At 41.7% G+C, this 20,568-nt stretch overlaps 1 protein-coding gene across 2 annotated transcripts in view; it reads left to right on the forward strand.

The window, feature by feature from the left end:
• Window positions 1-20,568, forward strand: part of POU6F2 (POU class 6 homeobox 2) — a 297,725-nt gene that overhangs the window by 248,018 nt on the left and 29,139 nt on the right. For both annotated transcript variants that reach the window (XM_079947581.1, XM_079947582.1), the window contains exon 6: window positions 17,996-18,142. In XM_079947581.1, the coding sequence (XP_079803707.1) occupies window positions 17,996-18,142 (147 nt within the window). The remainder of the gene's footprint in view (window positions 1-17,995; window positions 18,143-20,568) is intronic.

Raw genomic sequence — 20,568 nt, forward strand, 5'->3', positions numbered from 1 at the left:
TTCTTGCTGCTGCCTGGGCTGGGGTATTTACGGTAAGGTAACCATGGCGGCAGTGGCGGGTCCGTGTCAGGTGATCTGAGGCGAGTTGCCGCTGGTGCTGCCGCCCAAACAACGCTGCTTGCCCGGAAGAGGAGGAGGGCAGAGAGGCGAGGAAAATGCAACATGGCCCAGCGGCTGCAGCGGCGGCGGCGGCGGCGGGGCTGTGAGGAGGGGCTGCCTGGCGCGCCCTCCGCGGCCCTGACGCGTGGGGACCGCGGCAAGCGCTGAGAGCTGCTGCCTGCCGGATGCCTTCAGCCCGGACATGCGCACAGCTCGTCGATTCCGCGAGACATGGGGCTCTGCTACAGCCTGCGCCCGAGGCTCTTCGGCGACTCCGGAGGCGGTGAGCGCCCCCCCCCCCAGATGTTGCGCCCAGTGTGGCCGGCCCCCCCCTGCACCCCCCACGCTACGCCACTGATCTTAACTATATTTAACTGAAAGAAACCAGCTTCATAAACCATGGTTTGCAGCTGACTACCTTTTATGTACCTTCAATAGCCTCATACTGTAACATGCAGGTTTTAATGTTTCTGAAAATGTTTTAATGCTGTGGAATATGTTTGTGGAAATCTATTTCCTTTCCTTAACCCTATAGGTAACATTTTGTAATGGCAAGCAAGCTTCCTACAGCAAACATTGTAATTTTGTCTTCCTGAGCTTTATTGGAGAATTTTCAAAGAAAGCTCAGAAATACCAAGCCTAGGATGGTTCTGTCAAACCCCTGCCACCATCATCCTCCCTCCCCATGTTGCAAATTTACCTTGAGATGAGGAGAGGAAAGCTGGCAGCAAGGAAGGCTTGCAAAGGTTAAGGTCCCATCATTAAGTTCAACCAGTGCCTGTGGTGGATATCCACAGAAGCTTTAATTCCTGCCAGGAATTATACTTTTCAATTCTGCTTGTCTCAATGGATTGAATCAAAAGGAACTGAAAACTATAGTTCAACGGCTTCCTGTCAGCAATGGATACCTTCCAAATGAGGACTTCACTCAGTGCCGGATTTACATGTAAGCTAAACTAGCTATAGCTTAGGGCCCCACTCTCTTGGGCCCCCCAAAAAAATGTAAAGGGGAAAAACTGGGTGTACATTTCCAAAATATAAGATAAAAAGCAAATAAAATAACAGTGTTTTGTGTTGTGTTGGCTCCTATGATGTAAGTAATGGGCCCCGCCTGCTAGCCTGCTCCCTAAAATATCACTGGTTTGCTCATTTCTAACAGTGGCAATTTGTTGTTCACAAAGGACAGCTGGACCTATAAAGGGCCCCATTAGCTTCAGGAGCTTAGGGCCTCATGAAACCTAAATCCAGCTCTGACTCTACTGTTGCAAGATCTTTCCCCCACTGCAACAAAGGCAGTTTTTGGAAACGAAGTGGTGGTATCTGGCTCCCGATGTCAAAACCGAGGCCAATATTACATGTGCCCAAGCTTTGATAGTGGAATGGACCATTTTAAGCCACCCAAATTACAATATATAGCACCTTCAGTAATCCCTGCTGCAGCAAGGATAAAACAAAATTAGAAATTATTTATATATTATTCCAGGGCTATTTTTCTAGAAAAAGAGGTGCTGGAACTCACCACGAACACCTTCCTCATTCTCTTAGAATAGGAATGGTGCCCATGTGAGAGATGCTGGAATTGAGTTATGGAGACTTTCAGCTGAAAAAAGCCCTGATTATTCCAAATATATTTAAATATATTTAAGAACTCACAATCTAGAGGGGGGCAGGGAACCTTGAAGAACCATTTGGAAAATTCTTATCTCCCTCCTCCGTTCCAAATCATATGAGTGACAGTATTGATAACCTCCATGTTTGCTGCTGAAGATCTTTTATTTAACTTCTATTTCTTCTAATGTGATAGCAACATGTACCTATTTTCTCAAGATTACCAAGCATGTCCAAAAAATGACACTTCAATAAGCACTTTAAAACAGATTATTTTTCCTGTAGTATTGGATATGTAATATATATGATGTTTTAAAGGTATTTATAATTTGCAGTGGGTGGCATTAGAGTTTTTCACGGGAAAATGTAGGAAATGCAAAATCTTCTGAGCATAAGGCATACACTTTCACAAGTCATTAAACAACAGTGACTTGGAACACAGGAAACAGTTTTTTAGCCCCCAGGGGGGAGGGGGCTACAACTCAAAGAGGAGAGGAGTCAGCAAAAATATATAGTTGCCTTCAAGAGTGCAATTTTTTTTAAAAAAATGTGAAAACAGTGACTTGAAGTGTCAGCATATATGTGGGTGTATCTGTATTTATGCAGCCATATTTTCAATCTATACGCAACAAGTATCAGATATTCCTGTTTTAGAGCATTGTTTATAAAATAGCCACTAGTAATATTCTCTAGGTAAAGGTAAAGGGACCCCTCACCGTTAGGTCCAGTCGCGGACGGCTCTGGGGTTGTGGCGCTCATCTCACTTTACTGGCCAAGGGAGCCGGCGTACAGCTTCTGGGTCATGTGGCCAGCATGACTAAGCCGCTTCTGGCGAACCAGAGCAGCGCATGGAAACGGCGTTTACCTTCCCGCCGGAGCAGTACCTATTTATCTACTTGCACTTTGACGTGCTTTCGAACTGCTAGGTTGGCAGGAAGTAGGGCAGGATTAAATATCTGATGCAGACGTATGGAACAAAAGATAAGGTAGTCATGTTTGTTAAAGCCGTTTGGAGATGGGGTAGCCTGGAGAGAAGTGTTCCCCACCTGTTGTTGTTGTTGTTATTGTTTGTCTGCAACTTCCTTTTCTGTAGAATCCTGTGGGGAAGGGTGGCTGGGGGAGCCTGGGCAAGTTGCAACAAAAAGGTTAAGAATGCAAGCTTCATTAACTACAAACCCCGAAATTTGGGGTCCCCTCCAAACCAGTGCCAAAGTTTTGCAATCGTTTTGCAGTGTCAACCCCGTTTTTTGCAAGCCGGGTTTTGTAGTTAACAACCAGAAATCCAATACTGTATTGTCCAATTCACTCCAAACTGGTGCCACAGTTTTGATATAACTCTGTCTCTTTGGAAAGCAGAACTTACAAGTCAACAGTTATAAATATGGAGTTGTGTTTTTTTAAGTTCTTTTTATTGAGATTTTTATAACAAATAAAACATTTCCGATTTTTTTACAATTCTGACTGCAGAAACATAAGGCAAAGGGCAATGTAGATTGTGGATCAGAATATGTTCAATACATGCAAAAGTATCGATACAAATGGCTGAGAGGCAATATTGCTGAAAGGCCTGTAGGCTTCACAGTCCTTACATACCATCCAACTTTTTCAGATCAAAAACCAGGATGTGTGCCTTCTGGGATCAGTCATGTGACCCATTCCATGCTCTCACCCTGAAGAAAGGGCTGTTCCGGGATGAAGGCACAGCACAAGTAGAGTTTTCGTTGCAACACTACTGCAAAACTCTGGCACCAGTTTGGAGAGGATCCCAAGTTTTGCGGTTTATAGTGAATGAAGCTGCTGCTTTTTATTCTTCTGTTTTGACTATATTTTAATATACCTTTAATTAGTTGGAATGTAAATCTAATAAATGAGGAAATTCATGTGTTAAATTCCAAACAATTAAAATCAGCTAATTTTACCAAGCATCTTGGTTAGCAGACTTAGGTGGTGCTGTCCAGTGAAAGGAATTTGAAAGCTCCCATGGGGTAGGAAGTAGGACTGGGGTAGGAAGAATGGGACTTTCAATTGCATCCCAAAGAATGTTGGGGAGATCATTCACCACCTGCCATACTTTGGGTACATCTAAATAGTTATCTGGCTCCCGGTACTATTTTTTCCCAAAAGGAGCAGAGCACACACACACACACACACACACACACACACACACACACAAAAGTCTATCTATCCATCCATCTGGGACTTCTTGTATATGTACAATCGTACCTTGTTTTGCGACCGGGACCCGTTCCGGAGCCCCAGCCGCTAGCCGAAAAGGACACAGGGTAAAGTGCCACGTCTGCGCGTGCACGAAGTGCGATTTAGCGCTTCTGCGCATGCACGAGCTACAAACCCAAAAGTAACCCGTTCTGGTACTTCTGGGTTTGCCGCAGACGTTCACCGGAATGGACGCTAGACAAGGCGGATGTTCGCAGAGGTTTTACTGTATTAGGATAACAGCTGGCTGGCAGATTTTTTTAAAAGATAAGTAAAAAAGTACTGTATGTTAGACATATTTAAACATCAGGATGTTATACCCAATAAGTCTTTAATAAATAAACAACAATCTTAAATTTTCATCTCTGTACAGCAGGCAACTGAGACATTTTGAAGACATATGAGATCCATGAGATTTCAGCATCTAAGAATTGAAACCCAACATTTAAAAATTCTGGGTTCTCACTACAAAGTTTTTAGCCTTATTGCTTTGCTAAAGATTTGCCACCTACGGCCCTTTATGTATTGAACTTAAGCTATAAAAATATCACTTCTTATTGATCACATGGTTATTAAAGTCAGCCCAATGCCCCATTTATATGTCAAACACTTGTAATATTTCCTGTAAATATTAGAAAGCAGGAGAAGACTCATAATACTATGGTATTCACTCACATTAGAATTGTTTGGCTTTTCATCATTGAAAAGATAATAAAACTGTCATAAAAAGTTTTATTAAGCACACCGTACATTTATCAAGGCAGTCCACTTCATTTATACATGTGCCCATTCATGTCAAATACATCCATGCTTGCTGTTTTAATAAATAGTACACATGTCTCAATAAAGCTTATTGTAAGTATTGTATAGCCTTTTGTTACACCAGCCTTTAACTCATTCATAAGCAGGGTTGTTCTTATCCTTTAATGGCTACCACCTGCTTGGTGTGCCCCATGAAAAGCAAGGGAGACAAGTCAACAGGTTCCCGTTCAAAGCTTGTTTTCAAGGCTCCTTGAACATCTAATGACATTTAAGAGAGCTTCCAAGAGAGGTCAAGGGAGAGATCTGTAGATCGCCTCCATGTCCGTCCGTCCCCCCCCCCCCGATGCCTTTACCATCGCCTGATTATTTCATATGAGTGATCGAAAGAAACCTTTTGCCAACCACTAGGGAGTATTTTACAGGTGGGCTTCGGATGGAGCCTGAGTGCAGCCCTGTGAGCAAGGAGGTGTTTGTAAGCATTTCTAATGGCATTTTGATGTACATGTACAAAATTGATGTCGGAAGGATCATTGTAAAGTCCCAAACAGTGGAATATTGAGGACATTTTCAGATGGCAGTCAGATTCTAGCTGGGTGAGCCCAGTGTATTTTCTCATGTCACAGTTGATTAGGTTCACAGGGAAGTGGAAAGAGTAAAAAATTCTCTTATTACTTCAGCAATGCCATATCAGCCTCTTTTCCCTTTGAATGCAACATTAGTTTTTGTCCAGAACTCTAACTGCTTTCTACAGTTTGGGGAATTGTAAAGCAGAAACAATTTTCCCAGCTAGGCTGACCTTCACAGTAATAAGAAATGACTGGGATTTCTCTCTATTTCTCAAACATTTGAGGTGGGGGCACAGAAAAGGAATATGTTTGTTTTACTTGATATTATGTTGTGGGCATCTATTTGGCACTTTGAATCTAATTTTTTTCCATTCAGGAGATTACATGCACTGTGGCACTATCTGACCCATAGTCAGGTGGCAAGTGCATTGAAAAATGACATTAATGTCCTTTAAACCTTTTGTTATCAACACAGAGATGGCATTTTGGTTTTGCCCATTATTGGAACACACTGTTTGTCACTTTGGGGAATGAATATTTTCATTTGCTCTCCTGCACTTACTCAAGTGATAAGCAGTGATCTTGAGAAATCTGAAAATTCTTACTGCACCAGGAGAATTCCCAAGGCATTTAAGGCAGCCTGCACTGGAAAGCTGGTGCGACTTCAGCACTGCTTTACTATCTCACACCATTCCTATATAAACAGAAAGGAAATTTATTTGTTTATTTATTAAATTTGTATAGTGCTCTTCAACTGTAGATTTCAGGGTGGTTCACAAGATAAAAATAAAATATAAAAACACAAAATACGTAATAAAATAAAGAACAAAAAACCCCACAAACCAATAAACCCCTCCCAGAAACATTATTTTTTCATTTATGAAATGGTAGCATAAATCTTTTGCACAAAGCAAAACATGCCATTTTATTTCAATATAAGAAAGACGTCACTATTAATTAAAAAAAATCAGAGTGCTTTGCAACAATAGTACATAAAACCACCCAATAAAAAGTTAAGGTCAGAACTCAGTTGAGTTCTCCAAATGTTTGGGTGAGACTGTGGAATCATTCAAATGTTATTGAGCACTGGGTTGCACATCCAGTAAAATCACATTTTAATCCACCCTGAACGGTACCAGGGAAGAAGCCTCTCATTTTGGATGCTTTGGTCATGTGAAACTCTATCCACATCAGGGAATGAGCTAGACAAGAACCTTTATCCCCTGTGCTAGTTTTTAACAGTTCTTGAATGAATGAATGAATGAAGAAGCATGAAGGCTTGCAGTGATGCTCCCAACTACTTCTTGGTCTGCCTTGTGTAGATCCACAGGAACCAGACCCCACCTCTCCATCCCTGCTTCCGGAATCTGATAGCTGGTCTACAGGCTCGTTGGGGGATCAATAAAGCTCTGAGGAGAGATCCCCACAGTTCTCCCCACTTAGTTATTCTGAAAAATCCAGAAGTTGTAGAAGATAGCACTCACTGGCCAGAAGCACCTTGCTGAGATTAATATTTGGCTTAGTAGCAGGAGTGTTATCTGTGGTCCTGAACCCATCGAGATCTCCCTACAAGGTGGTGCCTTTGCCTAGTCTTTCTTTGTCTTGCCACCCTGCCTGCCTTGGGAACCAAGACCTGCCAACCTCCCATTCCTTGGGACATCAACTCTCCCACAAAAACTCCAAAACTGTAAGGGTTGCCTTTGCTGGAAGATCTTTGTGGCTACCCTTCTGAAGTTGACAGAATTCATCCTCTCAGAAGGGTCTACCTTGCCTGCTAGTTTCATCCATTGGTCCCACCCACCCCCCTTAAAAAAATTACAGAAGTTTTCTTTTAAGCAAAAATAAATAAAAATTGAATGATGCCTTGCACAAAAACCCTTGGACCTATTTTCCTATAATTTGGTAGTCTTTATCCACTCTGGAGTGCCTACCATGCTTGCAAACGTCATCCACTTAAGGTGGGATGTTATAGCCATAGTTTGATGTAAATAGTGAATGACAGGGCGGGAGAGAGAAAAGGCCTCATTTTTCCTGAAGTTGAGTTTGACCCCATGCTGAATTGGGCAGCCTCTGAATCACTTCAAACTGAGACAGGTTGTTTTGTGAGGCACTGGATCAGAGTCCCACAGGAATCTTGTGGTCACTGCACCCCCCTCTTTAAATGTTGGCAGTGCTGGTTAAGGAGGAAAACAGAGGGGGAAAGCAAAGGAAGGAATTAATTTGGGGGATTGTGCTGAAAAGGGATTTTTAAAAATGGGAATGTTCATTTGGGAATGTACAACTTTTTTGCAAGATGAAACCATGAGAAATACTTACATACATACATAATTTTATTTGTATGCCTGCTTTCCATAGGTTTCGAACCATGCTCAAGGCGGCTTACAACATGAAAAAATACATAATTACAAACATAACAGAAGTAGTCACAGGCAATAAACAGAACATCAGAAAGTACACAACCAAACTGAAAAAACCACATAACCCATAATATCTAAAATAAAATACAAATATTAATATCAATATCAATATCAATATCAATAACAGCAACAACACCCCCCCAAAAAAAAAACAACAACCACAACAACAACTTCTAGCCAAGATTTTGTTCAGCAGCCTCAGTTTTTGTAGCTGAAGTCAATCAAGGCTCTGCCCTCGCAGGTCAGATAGGAAAAGGACTGCAAGGCAGGGAGCAGGTCTTCCAGGACTCACAGCCAAGATGGAATTAATTGAGGAGAAGGGTAAACTAATTGTGGGGATCTGATGGAGAAACAAACATTTTGGAGAAAATGAATGGGAAGTGATTTTTAGGATATGCATCAAAAATGAACTGGAAGAATTATTCATTGGCAAATTGATTTGGACAGATGTGGGTGGGAAACTAATCTAGGGGGTAAATTAATTGAACAACACCCTCCACCCCCACCCCACCACCCCTGCCATACCCTTGGTTTGTAACCTTGGTTTGTAGCACTTGTTTCCACCTAGTAGCCCATCACTTTGGACTACTCATGTTGGCATGAGGGCAACATGGTTGACCTGCAGTTAGTCCCCAGCACCTGCAATTCAGTCTTATGCTTACTCTGAACATGGAGATTCAATTTTGCTATCATGGCTTATAGATAGTCTTCCACTGATAGTAGCATTAAATGGAGTTTGGAATATTTGGAACGGGGAATGGATGGTAGAAGTGCCTTGGCTTATTAAGCAGGGCTTGTAACACGACCTTCCTACATTTTGGAGGCAAAAACGGCTGCCTTCAACTCCTTCTTAGGATACTGAAAACAAGGGGATTTTCAAGCATATAGAACAGTTTTCTTCAATTATGGGTCCCCAAATGTTCTTGGATTACAACTCCCATCATCCCCAGTCAATGTAGGGACAATGGGAGTTGTAGTCCATCAACATCTGGAGAACCAAAGCTGAAGACCAGTGATATAGAAGAACGCAGCAATACAGGGTTGGTGGACCCTCAGTGCATCAGAAGTTGTGCAGGTCTGTATTAAGACCAATAAAATGAAACCTGTACTCACGATGTGAATGTGTGATTTTCTTTCTCTTTTAATCTTTTTAAATTAGTGCCCTCTTCTGTTAATCACTTAATAGCTCATTTTAAAAATAATATTTATATTACTGTGCATAATGGTGCCTGCACTGAGTCACATACAAGTGGTCCTAGAGCCATTTGCAATGGGCATCAACAGCAGATCACCTCCCACAGGATGGCATAGCAATTGATAATAGAGACCCTACAACTTTGTACAATCATATCAAAACAGTCCTATTGATGGCTTGTTGTTTCAGTGTAGTGTAATGTTCACCTACTGCAGTTGATGGTTGTTAAATGGAACAATTAGTTATCACTGCCATTTCTAGGAATCAAAACAAGAGAAATAGGAACAAAAAGTTTTGCTATTCAAATGCAAAACTTGGGTGATTAAGAAATTTCTCCAAGGTCACATAGGAAATCTCTTGCAAATCTCGACGTGATTTTCTAAAGGAGGACCAAACCTTCTATATGAAACATTAGCTGAGGCTATATTTCTTAATTATAAGTTCTCATATTAAAATGTTACAAAAGTAGAATGCAATTTCTTTACCTTTCACATTGATGAATGGTTTCTCACTAGTGCACAATAAAACAGTTCCTTTTGTAATGTGCTGTGTTTCAACCTGTGTTTCAGAAAGTAATGATGAAACCAAACTTTTTATTTGATTAATTGAATGTAGTTTTTATTTCCTATTGGCACTGATAACTTATAGGTATTAAATGAATGGGTGCTTTTAAAGTTCCGCTTTTTGGCAAAATGGAAATCCTGCAAGATAGGGAACACCTTTTATTGATTGCATGTTTAGTAGAGCAAATTAGGTTTCCAGACCTTAATCCTCTATGAAAAGCAGAAAAACCAAAGTGTTATTCAGCTGCTTCTTTCAGCTTGGTTACTGGGCAGAACAAGAATCTGATTCTAGATGTGATGAAATTTCTCTCTACAATAAAGCTATTTGCAAGGTACTTTAAAGGTAAAGGTACCCTATCCCATACGGGCCAGTCTTGACAGACTCTAGGGTTGTGCGCTCATCTCAGTCTAGAGGCCGGGAGCCAGCACTGTCCGCAGACACTTCCAGGTCACGGTGGCCAGTGTGACATCACTGCTCTGGCAAGCCTGCACCAGCACAGCACACGGAACGCCGTTTACCTTCCCGCTATAAAGCGGTACCTATTTATTTACTTGCACTTTAGAGGTGCTTTCGAACTGCTAGGTGGGCAGGAGCTGGGACCGAACGACGGGAGCACACCCCACCACGGGGATTCGAACCGCCGACCATGCGATCGGCAAGTCCTAGGCACTGTGGTTTTACCCACAGCGCCACCCGCGTCCCGCAAGGTACTTTGGTTTGTTGCTATTTTGCAAATTTGCAAAATTCTTGAAAGATCACATTGAAGAAAATGTAGATGAATGTAGGACCATTTTTGATTGAAAGAGAATTTGATTTCATCAGCATATGATATTTGCTTAGCATAATTCTAGCATTTTTTCTTTGGAACTAATAAATGAGAGAATCTTCCCACATATTTAAAATTGTCATAAAGTGACATCTTACCAAGTAATCTCAAAGTAGACTCAGTTAAAAACTTTGCAGCTTTTTTATGGCATGAAATGAATAAAGTATTTCCTTAAATATAATGTATGCGAGAAAAGAGAAATGCTTAATATGACTCTTTCAAACTACAGGGTGGTACTATACAATAGTTGGGCATGTTCCAGCCATGATCCAATCAGACTTGGAAGACTTATTGATTTCAATGAGAGAGCGCTAAACACATATATTTAACTCTGCATAGAAAGCAATTGGCCTTTAAAAGCTTTGCATCACACCCATTACTCTGAAATACTGTACTTTATGAATTTACAGGTAAATTCATATTTATTTGCTTAGTTTTACCCCACCTTATCTTCTGAGCTCAGCATAGGTTAAAGTATTACTCCGCATAAAAATACTTCCTTGTTGAGAAGCACTCCAAATTACCCAAAGGATCACATCTCGTTTCAATTTCCACTAAAAGTTCCACCTATGTCTACTTTTATAAGTTCATGTCAGTACAAAGTCATATTAACATCCTTATTTGCTTTGCAAGGCAGGGACCACTATTCCCAAAGATAGGGGCCTAGCATAAAGTGATGTTACTGTAATTCAATATGGCAGACTGTGAACATTCAACGTCTGCAGCATTCACTGGTACTGGAAACTACAATTAGGAGACGAAAATGTGGGAGATAAAAGGAAGTTTTACTGAGGCAGTGGCTGTTCTTCGTAAGAACTATTCTTTGTTTTCAGAGTTACCTCAAGTCCCATCCCCCCTGCTAACTACATGAGGTCATGTTCTCTCTTCAGTTCTGAGGATAAAAATTTGGCTCTTGTTCTGTATTACGAGGAAAGGATCTGAACTGTTGTACAAGCAAGCAATGTCTTTTGCTGCCAAAGCCTGCCTTTATTGAGCTCTCACAAGCATAATTGAGGTTGTACAAGTTACTGTGTCAAGGTTCCCAAGACTGAAATCCATGTAGACATAACAATGTTTACATGCACACCGTTTGCTGTGTGGTTTCTTTCTTGAAACACCACCGCTTACTTATACACAAGGCTTTAAAACACCTCAGGTCTGAATATGTGACCACAAATCAAAGTAAGAAAGGATCTAAAGTGTTAAGTTGTGGGCGACACAGCGATTCTTCAACACCTCTTGTTTAATCAGAGGCCAGAACAGAACTGAACTGAAGAGCTCAGTCAGCCTGCTTATATAGCGCTCCAGAACAACGTAACTGTTGCAACTTTCTAAAACTATCCAATCACTGAACGTCACTTTCAATCCTTCATTTGCATACAAACTATCCTATCACTGAACGTCACTTTTGATCCTTCATTTGCATAACTATCTACAGTATCCCCCTGCTGGCCCAGGGTGAGAACTTCAGTACATAACATAAAGGGAATGCAAAAAGGTTTGGTCAAGTGCCATGTCGATATAGACCTTGAGCCTGAGAGAAACATCATTGTGCTTGAGGTAGCAATGATTCCCCTCACTGTGCCTCACACAAGAAAATGCTCATATCCAAGTGATTTAAGTCCACTGAAGTCCATACGCTTACACTGCTACTCAGAAATACTTTAATAAGGGGAGTAAGGCCATTGCATTTTATTGGGTTATTCCCTTCCCATTGTGATTTTGGAACTTCTCTACCTTCAGTGGAGTTATTTCTGAGGTACACCAAAAGGAAAACAAAACATACTCAGAGCATAGATAAATACCAAGTACAAACTCGTAAAACATCAGTCTCTCTTACAGATACTGGGATTTTAAATGGCTCTGCCATAGTACATATGAAGCCAAAGGCCCCTAATCTGTATATACCCAACCTTTAACTAAAAAACCCCCACATTTTATTGTGATCACTGCATGTTTTCATCAACTTGAAAGATATCAAAATCAGACCTGAGAGAAACTTAGAGCTTTTATTATTTTTTACCACAAAAAATATCCTTGTTTTATAAAGTGCAAAAGATTGCCTAAAGGGTCCATAAATATTTTGTGTGATGCTGGTCAAGATATAAAAGTAGGAAAGAGTTGATACATGAAGAAATTCCGCTGTCTATCAACAATGCCTTGTGGAAGAGCAAGATTTTGTGAACTGTAAGGCAATAATGTGAGGTTTAATGAAAAACCTACAGATTTTCAGGTTGTTACAGATTTCCAGATTTGCTGTGGAAAAGGTAGTTTGCCATTTTTAATTTTGGCTGCTTTTGCTCAAGTCCACCTGTGGTACTGTACCTATATTGGATCATCATTCTTCCTTTCTTTATCCCAAGAGTATTTATCCTGCTATGATATCAGGTGTTGTGGGATTGACAACAGTCCTGCCAATCACACCTGGTTCCCTGCTTCCTCCATCACCAGGATCACAGCTTAGAGGGAACTACTGTACAGGAATTACAGCTCAGATTTTCTCTCACATACCAACATGGGGCCCCTGACCTAAGAAGCTGCAACACTACAGGCAGTTGCTGAAATACGGTTTCCCAAACCTACAGCCTTCCCTCTGCGTAACTGGCCATTGAAAGAAGTCACAAAGTGCTCCCTTTGTGCCACCAGACTAGCTACCTGCCACAGATCTTGTGCCCAATTTACGTGCCACCTGCCTAACATATCAGTCCATTTCCACCTATCTGAAGAAGCGGGGTTCAATACAGCCACTTAGCCTAGGGTGGAATCTAGCATGTATTTAAAAAAAACACTGTGAAAATGCTTTAAAAATATATATATTGAATTTGCCATTAGCTCACCATCACACCTAGTGTCCCATTTGTATAATGCACTTAAAACGGACTTAAAATGTTATATTTGCAACTGTACCTAGTCAAGGAAGAGTCTGTTGCTGTCTAGATATTGCTGGGCTCTTAACTCCCATCAGCCGCCAGTCATGTCCTCACAAGTTGCTGAGCCAGAAACGTTGAGGTGATCCGGAAATCATGGGAAAGTGGCATACTATTGTGTCCTGTGGCTCACCTGTCTTCCAGTTGGAAAAGATGCAGCTAGCAAGTTACTCATTACAGCTTTCTGGCTGGGTTGACAAACCTTCAGTTCCCTCCTCATATTAACGGTAATGATGGCCCAGGGAGCAAGGAACCAGTACTTTTCCCACACTGACCCTGATCTGACACTCACGCTCTCAGGGGTGCTCTGTTCATGCTGCAACCGTCCTCATCAAAAGATTTCCAAATTGTGGCTTACACTGAACAAAGCTGACAAGAGTAAAATACAATAAAAAAATTAAATAAATTCAGCTTTGGAGCATGAATGGGTGACAGATAGAAATTGCACAAAATACATTAAGGATTCAAGAACACTAAGAATTCAGAACACCCGGTGTGCCGTTTCCTGAGCTTCTTAAAATAGCTTTAACAAAACTCCAACTGAAATTACCTTGTTGTTAAGGCCTGAAATTGAACTGGTCCCAACCCTAGCCAGTAACTGTAAGCCCTATGTAGTCTCTCTAATAGACCCCTGACAGAGCAGCATCCGTAGAGGGACTTAGAGCTCATTTTGGCAGTAGGTGTCTTGCTGGCACTGAATCTCATGAAAGTCTACAGAGGAGGGAGGGTTCTCTGTGGAAACAATTTCCACATCAATCCTTGGGCATTCCCTTCATATACAGCTCCAGTTATAGCAGAATCATTCGTATGCGGGAAGCCCACGGCCCCTGTTGACATTCAGCCTCTAGAGCTGAGCAAAAATTGCAGCCTGTGACAATATCGTTCTAATTAGCACAAAAACAAATAGGGTGTTTTTTGTTGACAAAGAATTGTATACATATTTGTTTATTTGGATTCTAACTTCATTCTCATTTCACCTGAAGCTGAGTCAAAACTACTCAGTTTTTCACAGAACCCTAAACAGCTCACCATTTTGGCAGTTTTTCAATTCAGAAATATTAATTTCTTCATTCACACTGACCTCACTTATCTTCATTTTCAGTTACCTTCATTTTCCTACAGTGACATCCTCATTGGTGTAATCCTTGATTGTATAGATCTTGTGGGATCTTTGTAGGATCCAGCAGATCCAGGGAGGAAACAGGGACAGCCTTAGGAGACAACTCCTGGGGCCCTGGGGGTTAGGCCCCCGCAATAAAAGATTGGAGGGGGTCAGGCCCCCACAAAGTTGCTAGGCATTCCCATTCAAATGATCTGTGTGCACTACATCATGTGATCAATTATGCAGGGTTTATCTGGGGCCCCACAATATTTTATTCAAGTTGGCACCCCTGGGAACAGCTGAGGGTGCCAAAGCAAGAGCTATAGGTGCAGTGGTGACAAAGGAAGAGAGTGAATGTTTGCACAATATTCAAATAAAATCAGAATTGGATTTTTTGTACATTTTGTTTGGCCTGAGTTAGTGCATCACCAAAGCACCATCTGGAAGTTGCGCACACACACGTGTGCCAGTGCTGCATCATAGGTAATGTGCTTATTTTGTGTGTTAGCCCCCAACATAATTCTGATCCAGCATGTTAGTTAGATACACTCTTGTATGGTTAGCATCGCTGCCTGGCCATCATATAGTATGACTCATGAAATTGTGTTTGCTACTGTACAGTGCTCTGATAGATGACTAGTATGAAGGTCTGAAAAGCTGCAAAATGAAGGACCCAGTCCAAGAAAGATCTTCTTGCCATTAACTCTGTGCCCTGATTCATCTGGTGGCACCCAAACACTACCGATGGCCTGCAATGACACTTTGCCGTCTTAGGTATACGCATAAAATGCCTTAGATATAATACATTTCAAAATGTATGTCAATCAATGAATTTGTTGATCCAATCACAATCAAACAATCAATTAACATACAAAATAAGACACACAATTAGGGAATCTCAAACAGATAAGAAAATATGGTTGTCTTCCTTGGATCAAGATTTTTACATATATTCCTGTTCTCAACAGGAAATTAGCTATGGCTCACTTCTGTGCATTGACCATGTTAGCAGATCGAGCAGAAATAAATTATTATTTTCTTAGTAATTTATTAACTTACATATTTGACCAGCAAATTTCCCTGATAATGTGACCCTTTCCCCTGATAATGAGAGTCTGGACCGGGTCCCAAAAGCATTCCTTAACTTTCTTCTATCACATTTTTATCCTAATCATACGTTAACAGCATATGTGGATATGCAACAACATCATCACAAAAGAACACTCTTTTAAAAATAATGCTGCTTAAATACATTTACAGCTGGAAATCACTTGTTTAGGCTGCTTTGGGAAGGCAGCGTTTTGGTTAGGTTTCTAATTTGATCACACTAAAAATGGCTGGAGACCACCCATAATCTTTGCCACATAATGAGTGGAACCAGGATGTATGTTGAAGGAGATGCTGTTCTCATCACCTCAGGTTGTGTCAATTCATATTGAATCAAGTCAGGTTGCATCAGCAATATCCCTATCAGAACTTATTCCTGAGAGCAGTAGATTTGATTTTAAGTAGATTTAGACAGCAAATATCTCAGCCACAACAAATGTATATAATGAGCAGATATCTGTGAAAACCAGCTATTTTTAAAGTCACTGGAAAAACCAAACCTTTTGATATTATGGTCTACATATTTCTATGATGTTAAGCTACTAAATTTATATGCAAAAACAGGTTTCCTCTCTTTAGTAGGAAAGAGTATTAAATAACATGTGAATTGATTATTATAATCCTAGGAAGCCGCAAATTTCCTGTGTCAAACAACTGTGCACAGTACTTTTAAGAAAACAGAATATTGTTCAGTGTTTTAGTCTTATTTGTTTTGTATTTTAAACTGTGTTTAACTGTTTTCTGTGTAAATCGCCTTGAGATGGTGGTTTAGAAGGCAATTAATAAAATAATAATGCTAACTTACTAAAATTTAGTGAGAATTAAGCAGCTGTCTGAGTTGAGGACGGATGGCACTGCTTCGCAGTGGTTCCCGTTCTTACTTGAATGGTCTCTCCCAGAGGGGAGTGCTTTTCAGCCACGTGGAGCTTTCAATTTGGAGTTCCTCAGGGCTCAATTTCACCCCCATGCTATTTAACATCTACATGAAACCGCTAAGTGGGGTCATCCAGAGTTTTGGGGTACATTGGCAGCAATATGCTGATAACACACAGCCCTACTTCTTTATATCTGCAGGTGAGGCAGTGGAAGTGCTGGACCATTATCTTGCCTTAGTAATGGACTGGGTGAGAGCCAACAAACTGAAGCTCAATCCAGATAAAACTGAGGCACTGTTAGTGGGTGGTTATACAAATGGATGGGACGTTGCCTGCTCTTGATGGGGCTACGCCAGGGGTCACCAACCTACAGCCTGGGGGCCGGATAAGGCCAGAGGGACTCATTTATCCGGCCCGCCGCCTGCCGCCACCCACTCTTACCAGCATCGGAAATAGCTTGTGCGCATGCACACAGGCCTCCTCCAACCCGGATGTGCACCAAAAATAGGGTCATGCGCAAACACTATTTCTGGTGCACATCCAGGTCGGAGGAGGCCCATGCACATGCGCACAAGCTATTTCTGGTGCTCCTCCAACCCGTAAGTGCACCAAAAATAGCGTGTGCTTACGGTGCGTGCTCCCCTACCCTCTGGCCCGCGGCACGATCGTCACTTGAGACACCGACCCGAGGCAAGGAAAGCTTGGAGACCCCTGGGCTGCGCTTCCTCAGAAGGAGCGGGTATACTGCTTGGGGGTCCTTCTGGGTCCATTCTGGATCCATTGCTTGAGGCTCAGGTGGTCTCAGTGGCATGGAGTGGCTACCATCAGCTTCGGCTGGTGGCCCAGCTGTACCCCTATCTGGGCAGAGATAGCCTAACTTCTTAGGCTGGATTACTGCAATACACTATATGTAGGGCTGCATGTGAAGATGGTTTGGAAATTTCAGCTGGTGCAGAATTCGGGGCAAGATGGTTTCAGCATAATACACTGATCCTAGCCTGACTGTGCTGGCTGCCAATTAGCTTCCCGGCCCAATTCAAAACGCTGCTTTTGATCTATAAAGCCTTAAACAGCTCATGACCACAGTAACTCAAGGACCACCTCTCCCCATATAAACCAAGCCAGACTCTGCAATCATCTGAGGTCCTTCTTCATGTGCCTCCTCCATGAAAGGTTCAGAGGGTGGCAATGTGAGAATGGGCCTTTTCTGCAGTAGCTCACCTGGCGCCTTCATTACAACTCTTTAGGTGCCAGGCAAAAATATTCCTCTTGTCCCAGGCATTTGGCCAGGTAAACAACCTATGGCCTTTTAAACCATGCTGGGGGGTATTGTTTTGTTTGTTATAATGTTAAGTATTTTTGTGTTTTTAAACTGTAAGCCGTCCTGCGATCCTCAGATGAAGGGCAGCTATATAAATTTAAACAACAACAATCCTCACATGAAGAAGTCCCTGCAGATGGAGAAGATTCTCTGGGCATGTTCCTCTTGACGATGAGTCACTTCATGTGGAATCATTTCAGCTGATCCTAGCAGGACTTGTAAAGCGTTTGGGTTCAAACTGGCTGATAACGCACATAATCTAACAGGCTCTCTAAACACTCTGAGATTTTCAGATCAACGGTACTTTCCCATCATGCTGATACCCTAAGATCCATTAGCAGTATATAGGTATGTAGCAGCTGAGTTGCTATGAGTGGCCTTACGCATTGCTCTTTTCTTCCTTTTTTTCCAGCTGGTTAATAATCCTCTAGCAAGCCAAGCAGCGGCAGCAGCGGCAGCCGCCGCCATGGGCTCCATAGCCAGCTCACAGGCCTTTGGCAATGCACTCTCCGGTCTACAGGGGGTCACAGGTCAACTAGTCACTAATGCACAAGGACAGGTGAGTGGAAGACAGGAGGAAACAGTGAATTCATATGGCATATTGATTTGGGGTAGAAATGAATTCCTTATGCATGAGCGCAATTTCTAGCTGCACATATATTGGTGGGTGAGTAGACTTAAATAAATCATTCTTCAGTCCAGGCCTCTTTAAAGTGGCAGCTCTTCATACAAGGACTACTGGATGCTTCATACATTACCTACAAATGTATGTGTTTACGCCTCTCATCACACAATATATTCTGTGTGTGTGTGTGCTGCAGGCCACACGAGGGCACAATACAGTAGCTGCTACCTACCCTGATCACATGTAGGTGACATACCTTTAAGTACCTTTAAGCTCACGATGAGATCAGACAACTTTATTGAAATCACTGTCTAATAGCAAGCTCAGCTGGTGAGTGGAGTGGGACATGATAACAGCCAACAATGGGCCACTGAAAACAGAAAGGCGATATCAGATGTTCAGAGGAGGGCTATGACAAATGACTGGGTCAAAACATCATGGTATGGGCTGAGCATTCTCTGTGGGCACACAATACTGACTGTTGATGAGGAAATGGGAAATCAGCTGGAGAGGAAATAAAATATCGTAGGGAGGGATGGTTTGCTGGCTAGAACATTGAACAGGATCACTCCACAGCTCATTTTTTTGCACGTCCTGCTTCTTTCATATAATAAAGACCAGGTATGTGGCAAAGAAAACCCCTGCACTAGAGCAACGGACTAGCCTTTAGTATTTAACTCCATAATCCTACCCACACGAGATGGAGTATCTACACCTGACCTAGAGGAGCTGCTGAAGGCCTCCCTGGTTTGGCAACTCATTTTAATGTGAGGCACTCCTTTACTTCCCCCAGGAACATGAAGCAACATGTAGTTTTCCAACCCACTGCGCAGAACTCTGTCTCCTTTTCTTCCAGAATTAACCTGTGCTCCTTGGGCTTAGGTGGAAAGCAAGCTAATGGATGCTCCTCAAGGAGTCTTTTAGCAGCCTTGATTGCAAGTAAATGACATACCCCCTCATTTGTATAATTCTTCTTGACATTACTTCTGTTAAGTTGTGGGTGAACATATCAGACGACACAGCGATTCTTCAAACAGCTCTTGTTTATTCACAGGCCAGAACAGAACTGAACTGAAGGGTTCAGCCAGCCTGCTTATATAGAGCTCCACTAGAACGCAACAGTAACCATTTTCTGTAATTATCCAATCACTGAACGTCACTTTCGATCCTTTATTTGCATATGTGGACCTGAGTGAAAACTATCTACAGTATCCCCCTGCTGGCCCAGGGTGAGAACTTCAGTACATAACAACTTCTCTTCATATAATAGTCACACCATTGCTGAAGCCCACTAATTAAGCATAATTTCCCAGTATTCTAATAACCATGGCGAGGGGACCTTACACAGGCACCCCAAAACCCCTCCAACCTCTTGTAAATGCTTATTCCCAGCATTGTGTTTAATAACTTTAAATCACAACTATAGTATCATTAGTGCTTTTTTTTTCTTTAAAAATGTTTAGGGGTACTCTCATTTTCCTACTCATATTGAAATACTGCCCCTCAATGAGGCCAAACTTAGATTCACAAAATGTTTAGGGGGTATGCATCCCCCTGCATCCTCCCAGAAAAAAGCACTGAGTATCATTATTGACAGTCATTGAAACCAGTGATTGTATAGTATTTGTGCTTCCTCAGTTATTGACATATAATTCAAAAATGAAGAAGCAATAAATTCTTCTTCTCTGTGATTTGATATCACCAATTTACTTATCTGAGACAGAAGTGGCATTTATTTATTCTGTCTAGTGTGTTTAAATATTAAAAGGAGTACCCTCAAGCATCATGTTTTGGGGGTTGCTTTTTGAAAACTTATTATTAACATAGAGCATAAGCAAAGATACATCTGGAGCTCACTCTCCTCATCATATAAGTCCCACAAGGAAAAAATGCTGACCTTGTTATATTTACTGGGTGGGTACAGAATTGTTCCATCACTACCCCGAGGGTTGAACGATGGAGCTTGTCAAAGTGAGGCCTTATCTAATGAATCATCTTATCGCAGGTGCACACCACACATATTAAAGGAGGATTGCACGACCATTGTGCCCTCTACAATAACCTTTCAGTGTCTACTTTAACCCTTGTTTCAATCCCTTTTCATCAAAGGATCATTTTATGCAGCCGGCTTTAAATGGAGGCTCTCAAAAGCCTATTAAGATTTCTGTTAGGGACAGAGTATTGGAATGGAAGAAAAGTTGGTTGTAATGCCTATAACTCATAGTCAGATCAGTTCCATCTTGAAACGTTGCTTGTTTATATCTGTGCTTCAGAAATAGTGCAAACTCCCCTCTCACAGGAAGCACTAGACAGCAGGATGTAAATTTAAGGCTCTGAAATATAAAACCATGGCAGTTTGT

This window comes from Podarcis cretensis (genome assembly GCF_951804945.1).
Source record: "Podarcis cretensis genome assembly, chromosome: 12".
In the NCBI taxonomy this organism is placed as follows: domain Eukaryota; kingdom Metazoa; phylum Chordata; class Lepidosauria; order Squamata; family Lacertidae; genus Podarcis; species Podarcis cretensis.